The sequence below is a fragment of the Festucalex cinctus genome, chromosome 1 (assembly GCF_051991245.1).
Source record: "Festucalex cinctus isolate MCC-2025b chromosome 1, RoL_Fcin_1.0, whole genome shotgun sequence".
In the NCBI taxonomy this organism is placed as follows: Eukaryota; Metazoa; Chordata; class Actinopteri; order Syngnathiformes; family Syngnathidae; genus Festucalex; species Festucalex cinctus.
The window spans coordinates 19,886,038-19,894,207 of record NC_135411.1 but is presented as its reverse complement, the minus strand read 5'-3'; the positions used below and the strand labels follow the sequence as shown (position 1 = coordinate 19,894,207).

Genomic DNA, 8,170 nt, shown 5'->3' with positions numbered 1-8,170 from the left:
GTCATACTTTTTAAAAAATAATGACATTTAATTTATTTGCAAGGTTTTATAAGATAAGAAAACGTTGTTTTACAAAGTCAGTTTTTATTTCATAACGCAGAAGTTTAACAAGGCCTTTAAGTTATGATCCGATTTTAAACGATTTGCTACTTCTTGGAGTACTTCTGAAAGTGACTTATCTTCCGTATCACGCGTGCATCGATACTGCAAGTGCTGCTGCTCATGTCTGTATAAGGGACTCTGCCAATCACGTAACTGACTCCGCCTCATGTCATTTGATTGACATACCAAGTCATTCGGCTGTAAAACGCCATTATGTAAAAGAAGACCATTGTGGAAAAGGACATTATGAAATAAAAACTGACTTTGTAAAACAACGTTTTCTTATCTTGTAAAACCATGAAAATAATTAAATGTCATTATTTTTTAAAAAGTATGACGTTGTTAAAATAATCATTATGAAATATTTAATCAAAATAAAATATTTGTTACATATTAAAGACTAGCATAACACTTTTCATAATAATACTAACACCCCATTTTAAAATTTAATGGCCATATTAAAGAATTGCCTGTTATTTATCAAAGAATAGTTATTTCAAAAAGCCCTTTTTATTTATTGAATTTTGACACTTTTGGGCTTCCATACTACTCAGTTATTGCGGATTCACTGTATTGTGGATTTCCATTTGTGACATTTGTAACATGATTTCTGGTTAAGGTCAGATTAAAAAGAAAAACATCACCAGGTCGATATTTATTACGGAGCCCCTAAGGTGACATGGTAGGGAAAAAATAACTTTGCGTTCCCTCACAATCTTTGCGAGAAATGCAAAAATGTTTGCGAGGGAACCCAAAGTGTTTTTTTTCTACCATGTCACCTTAGGGGCTCCGTAATAGTCTACATTTTGCATGCTAAAGTTAAAATGATTTTTAATTGTGGCAGTGTGTTATTTGTGTTGTCCCATGAAAAGATCTCATTAAATATCTGCGGAAATGTGAGGGATGTACTCACTTTTGTGAGCTATATTTTGATTTGCTGTCAGTCATGTGTCAGCTGAAGGAGGTGAAGATGGTCACACTGCTGATAGTCAAGATGGTGAGGACTCGTATGCAGAGGATGGTCAGCGTGGAACATGATTAGCATGCGGACTGAAGTCTGCAAATATTTACGGAAAGTGGAAAGTGACTAGTCACTAGACAGAAGACAATGCCATTTTTTAGGCATTTGTTCTCTTTTATGATGCCTACTGTCCATCAATCAAGACATAACTAAAAAGCCCAGACCACGGAAAGTGAATGTGTGGAACTTCTAAAATGTGTACAAGTTCCATGTTGTGCAAATTGTGGCGAGGAATAAGCGATTGGCAAAATGGATGGTTTGGGAATGGCCGACAACAATGTGATGATGAGGCTTTGTAATAGTGTTGTTGTTTTTTTTGTTTTTTTTTTTAAATAAAAAAAAATAAAAAAAAATAAAAAAAAAATAAAAAAATGTAATAGTGTTTTTTGATGCTGTGATCTCTTTCATAAGGCCTGAACTGAGCATGCTCATTACAAAACAACCACTTTCGTGAGATGTAGAGGTGGAGAGACTGTCAGCTGTTGTTGCTGAAATGATGACCAACCTGATGTTATGGCATTGGTAAGAGGAGTCCTGCTCTCTTAAAATTTGAAATTCTGACTTAGACCTTGTCTGTGCAGCTTTTGTTTTACTGAGACAGAAGTATTAAAAAAAAAAAAAAAAAAAAAAGTATTATTTTTGAGAAACACTGATCTCAGTTGAGATTAACGCCTGCCTCCCTTTTCTAGGGTTAAAATTTTGAATTAGATTGACCAAATACAGTACAGTAGTCCTTGAGGTAAGGCGCACTCGACTTAAGGCGTTTCAACTTTACGCTGGTTACGCCCGGTCTGCCATTTTGTCCTCGTCCGCCATTTTGGCTACTCATCCGCCATATATCCCGCAGTGTTTCCCCTCGTCCGCTATTTAGCCCTTAGCTAGTGCTAGCACCTGTGGGAGTATCTTTGGCTTTTTTTGCCCTCTTTTTTCCACATCATGGCCCCTAACCCCGGGTTTTCACCGGATGCGGTTGCGGTGCGGATGCGTCTTGACTGCGTGCTCCGGACGGGTCAATTTTTTTGTCAATCCACACCGGCTCCGCAAAGCTGCGGTCCGGCAGCTCCGTCGCCGCCCACTTCCCAACGTGTCTCGCGGGACCGCGCGCGCGCGATCATGTGGCATTTCACAACGACAAACATACAGAAAGTCTGTGCTCAACAGAGAAGCAGAAAGAGAGGTGGACTTCTTTTGATTGAACCTTTTCTTCTTCTTCTGCTATGAGATTCCATGCAGCATCCTTTTTTTGGTTGTCCTTATAAAAAGGATGTGCCGTGTCATATATTATTTTGTGGTTTTCCACCTCCAATATAAACCTCTCCTCGTCCATGTTCGCTGGTGTCTAAACCGTGAATGAGCACATGGCCCGGCGACGCCCACGTCACGTTTTGCTGAAAAGCTCGCGAAATAGGAGCTGGCGAGTGTTTTATTCTGAGAGGTAACCGGAAATTTGTGAAACTGCGTCGGTCTTCCTGTCCCGCTCGATGCGTTTTGTGCTAGCTTGCCATTGGCCGGAGGCCTACCGCTGCGGCGTCCGGCAAAAATAGAAAATAGGTCTATCCTTGCGGAAGGCCTGCGGCACGCCGCAGCTGAGACGCAGTCGACACGCAACGCACCCGCAAGCGGTGTAAACTGCACCATTCGAATGAATGGAATCTAATTGCTTGCGTCGCCGGACCGCACCGCAACCGCACCGCAACCGCATCCGGTGAAAACCCGGGGTAAGAAGAAAGCTATATCTTCTATTAATGTTGGTCCAGCCAAAAGAAAAGCAATTACCATGGAAACGAAGCTTGTCATCGTGAAAAGACCGCAGAAAGGAAAGACACCGACAAACATCAGCAAAGACTTGGCCTTCAATTGGACAGCATCTTATTTATTTATTTATTTATTTATTTTTAATGTATTGATTGATTTTATTTGGTGATGACAGACAACACAAAATTCCAATCACTCAGTCAGGTCAAATCAAACTTTATTTATATAGCACCTTTCATACAAATGCAACTCAAAGTGCTGAACAAGTAAAACATCCATAATACAATAAAAAGAAAAGGCCACCCCTCCCCCCACATTTCCATGATCGTGCCCACAGACACACACACACAAACCACAACATGGCGGGGCACAGAAGAACCCTGTTAGGAAAGGCACCCAGGAAGAGTTCATCCACACTGAGAGAGATAACGGCCAACCACCACAGGGAGGAAAGCCATCCCAGAGACCGCCGGCCCACAGTGACCACAGCCTGCACAAAAATACAAAATTGATTATTTAATAAGAATAAGTTCAATTGAGTTTTTAAGTGTGAATAAGTTCAATTGAGTAAGTGTGCTGTTGTAGCCATAGTTTGAGAGCAATTTAAAAAAACGTAAATATCCACTCATTTTTAACTCATTCACTGCCATTGTTTAAACATGGTAAAAATCAATGAAGCAATTATAAATTGTTGATATAATGTACAGCAGGGGTTTCCAAACTTTTTCCTCTGAGGGCCACATACAGAAAAATAAAAAGCTGCAAGGGCCAATTTGATTATTATTTTTTTAGTTATTTATTAACACATTCATTTGCCAGACCAGTAAAAAAAATGCATCATTTGACGTCTTTTTCCGTCAATGGCAGTGAATGAGTTAATTCTTTTGGCAGTTGTTTCCATTTTACTGCTGCACTGTACAAAAAAAAACTGTTTTTACCCATTAGGGTTTTAAATTTGCACGGGACAAAATCTGTGGAACTACCTCGTGAAGAATACTGATGAGTATGGCAGACGAGGGAAAAATAATTTTGCAGGTACTTAGGAACCTTGTTTGCAGCATTTTCATATAAATAATGCAGTTCTCTACCGTTAACCAGTTTAATTGTTTTTAAATGTTCAGTGTAAATGTGTACGAGTTAGATTTTTTTATGCAAACTGTTTTAATGTAAATATTGACTTTAATGGGGAAAATGGACTTAAGTCGAAATTGGGGTTACATCGTTAGCATAGGAAGGTAACTCAAGGACTCCCTGTATATCGGTGAGTTGGAATCTAGTGTGCTTGTGGAAGCGAAAGGCTTCAATATGATCCCCTTTTCTCCCTTTGTTTCCCAAGGTACCACTGAAGCTGCTTCATTGAAGCCCACCTTTAACTATCAACTTGGAAGTCGGACAAAAAACGACGACAGTTCACTGGCAATGTTAACATAAAATATGTTCGCTTTCACGTGTTATGCCATACTGCGGCGGAGATACCAATGTTTGAAAAGGACAGGCAAGTGCGCCATTTTCCTCTCACTGCTGGTTCTGCTGAGCTTTGTGCTTCATCACAAAGGTAGCTCTGTAAAAGATTTGGAAAAATATATGCTAGCCAAGAATAACCAAATCGAGGAGAGAGACTTCAATGGCAGTAAAATCCGAGGCCTTTTCCCTTACGTCATCAACGAACCGGACAAATGTCGAGCAAGGCTGGCGGCACCGTTTCTGGTGTTTCTAATAATGATCGAGGCCGTGCAGGTGGAAGCAAGGCACGCGATACGCCAGACCTGGGGGAATGAGAATTTGATCCAAGGTGTGGCGGTCGTCCGTCTCTTTCTGCTGGGAAAACGGGAGGGGGAGGTGGGAGCTCATCAGCAAAGGATGCTCCAGGAAGAGAGCCAAAAATATCACGACATAATCCAGCAGGACTTCTTGGATTCCTACAACAACCTGACCCTAAAAACCTTGATGGGACTGCACTGGGTGGCACGCTACTGCTCACGGGCCAGCTACGTCTTGAAGACGGACAGTGACATGTTTGTCAACACAGAGAATCTCATCCTGAAGCTGCTCAGACCAGAGCTGAAGCCCAAGAGGAACTACTTTACAGGAATGGTCATTCATGGTGATAAACCCATCCGGGACAAAATGAGCAAGTGGTATGTTTCCAAAGAGGAGTACCCGGAAGCGAAATATCCAAACTTCTGCTCTGGAACCGGTTATGTGCTCTCGGGAGATATGGCTCTCAAAATTTTCATGACATCGCCGAGGGTGCGCCGGGTGCACCTGGAGGATGTGCACGTGGCCAAGCTGGGCTTGAAGCCCGTCGAGAAACCTGGTGAATTTCTGTTCAATGATTGGCGGCTGCCCTTCGAAGGATGCACATACAACAATCTGATAACGTCCCATGGCGTCCAACCCAAGGAAATAATTCAATACTGGAAAATCGTGCAAAGTAGGAAGAAAGAATGTAATCGCAAATTATGAATACCGTGGTCGGAACAAAACGTCTGCTGTTTTGCCGATTCTCCCGTCTCCCCACTCAGCCAGTTAAATAAATGTTCAACTTGTTTATTGATCCTTTAGGTAAAAATAAGACAGGGCATCATTATGGGGCATAGGATATCAAATCTGTTTGTATGCCGATACTGTCTTGTTAACATTACACAATCCAAATTCCGGGATGCTTGTCTGTCACGTATCCAATCAAATTGGGAGAAGCTTCATCCTGCAAGAAAATGACCCAAAACATAAGCCGACACAACAATAGACTTAATCAGAGAGGAAAAGTTGAAGATCTTACACAGTCCAAGTCAATCCTCAGACATTGACCCAATTTTAACTGCCGATGAGACCGAAGGGAGAAAGATGTATCATATGACTGTCCAGGAGTTGGCCGAGGCTTTTGTTCAGATCTGGGAGGAGCTCCCCCAGGTCAGAGACAATCCGCTGCTTCGTACACGCATGTGAAAGCCACATGCACTACTGTGCCTCATTTTGAATCATCAAACACGAACTACATCAAAGTTGGATTAACCTGTACTGTGTATATCTATTTTAATTTTATGTGACTTCAAATGCAGACCTACGTGGGTTCATAAATGTGATTTCCATTCGCAATGTTTGTGTGAGTGATTTTCCAACTACATAAAGAACAAAGTGCAACCAGTCCAGGGTGTCCCCTGCCTACTGCCCAAAGCCAGCTGAGATAGGCGCCAGCACCCCCCCGCAACCCTTGTGAGGAATAAGCAGTCAAGAAAATGGATGGATAAAGAACAAAGTATATTTCTTGCAGAGGTGTGGACCAGAAATATTATAGTTTTGGAATTTTTCGTTTGAGTTTTTATTTCGTTTTGAGCTTTGTTTTTTTAAATTGAGTTAGTTGTAATTAATTTTCAGGGTGGTTTTGTTAGTTTTAATTTGTTTTAGTTATTTTATAAATGCTTACTTTTAGTTAGTTTCAGTATTAGTTTTAAGTTGTTTTTTTAAAGGCGGGGTCTTCCGTTTTCACTCAGGAAAATGCTTTTTTTTTTCATTCACACAAGCTTGAGTGAGTGAAAAGTGGGGGTAGAGGAAAAACAATCACCACTGCACATTAACAGAAGCCCAGAGGTGTAGAATGAGAAGGAGTTCATGGCTATACATCCTGTATTTATATAGTGCATTTTTGAAAACGGAAGACCCCGCCTTTAATGCGTATTGTGCACATTATTCAAAAAACACCATGTTAGCGAAGTCATCTGAAGTTACTTTTCTATTGGCTGCTGCTAGATTGTCCTTAACTCATTCACTGCCTTTGACAAGTATACTTGTCAATTGTATTTTTTAGAGCGGTGCTAAATGGGGGCGAATCTGAGCATGCTCCACTGTAAATATCAAACTTGGAAACAACTTTACTGATGCCCAACCACCGGTAGATGACATCATTGCCCCATTTTATACGAAATAAACACAGTTTCAGAGTCCATGGGAGAAAATTTTCTAAAATGGCTGGCAGTGAATGAGTTTTTTTTTTTTTTTGTGACACTCATAATAGATTTAACATGACACTGGAATAAATCATGTCTTGTTGTTGTTGTTTTTTTTTTTTTAAGTGCAATAAATGTATCAACTATGTGGAAGAAGTATACACACTTTACTAGGGATGTAAATTACCTACTACCTGACGATTTGATTTGTATCACGATTCATAGGTCACGATTTGATTCGATATCGATTAATCCCGATACAAATTTATGTCGATTGTTGTGATATTTTTTACTCAAATTTAGAAAATACTAATCAGTTAAACTTGGGGTGGCAAGGTGGATGACTGGTTAGCACGCCCGCCTCTCAGTTCTGAGGACTCCGGTTCGAGTCCAGGCTCCGGCCTTCCTGGGTGGAGTTTGCATGTTCTCCTCATGCCTCCGTGGGTCTTCTCTGGGTACTTTGGTCTCCTCCCACATTCCAAAGACATGCATGGCAGGTTGATTGGATGCTCTGAATTGTCCCTAGGTGTGTTTGTGAGTGTGGATGGTTGTTCGTCTCTGATGTGCCCTGCGATTGGCTGGCAACCAGTTCAGGGTGTCCCCACTGCCCAGAGCCAGCTGAGATGGGCGCCAGCTCGCCCTGCGACCCTTATGAGGAATAAGCGGTCAAGAAAATGGATGGATGGATAATCAGTAAACTTGTATAAGTACACTGCAAGATTTGTATGGAAATGTATTATTTATCTGAAACTTCAGTCTTATAACTGTGAACCACAGTATTTAACAAACAGGTTGTAGTCTGTTTCTTGTTTGAACAGCATTGAAATAAAATATTAAGGCTTATTGTTACATTAATATAACATTCTTCCATGCTGTAAGGGGCACACTTCAACATGACGTTACACTAGAAGGGTCTATTCATGACTCGAGTCCAAGTCACATGACTCAAGTCCATACCAAGGTTGCTTTAGTTAACTAAAACAGAAGAAAAAACAAACTTAAAAAAAAAACAATTTCATTAAGGAAATAAAATAAAACGAAAATGCATTTTAAAAAAACTGAAACTTTTTATGTTTGCAAAACTAACTAAAACTAACTATAATTATAGCAAAAATGACCTTCGTTTTTCATCATTGGTAATTTAATGCATGAGCCTTTGGGGATGATTTTAAATGTGATTTTAAATAGATTTAGTTTAATATTAACTCATTCACTGCCAGTCATTATAGAAAATTCTTACATTTCCAATACTCACGTGATATTACATTCAATAATTATATATAAACCGAATCTACCAAATAACAGAAGAGACTCCCTACTTTTTGTCCCGTCCCGTTCTTTTATA

At 40.3% G+C, this 8,170-nt stretch overlaps 1 protein-coding gene across 1 annotated transcript; it reads left to right on the top strand.

Moving 5' to 3' along the window:
- Window positions 1–1,573: 1,573 nt before the first annotated feature.
- On the top strand, window positions 1,574–7,065 carry LOC144017371 (beta-1,3-galactosyltransferase 2-like). Its single transcript, XM_077518912.1, has 2 exons — window positions 1,574–1,645; window positions 4,215–7,065. The coding sequence occupies exon 2, from the start codon at window positions 4,313–4,315 to the stop codon at window positions 5,342–5,344; it is 1,032 nt and encodes a 343-aa protein (XP_077375038.1). The 5' UTR covers window positions 1,574–1,645; window positions 4,215–4,312; the 3' UTR covers window positions 5,345–7,065.
- The last annotated feature ends 1,105 nt before the right edge of the window (window positions 7,066–8,170 follow it).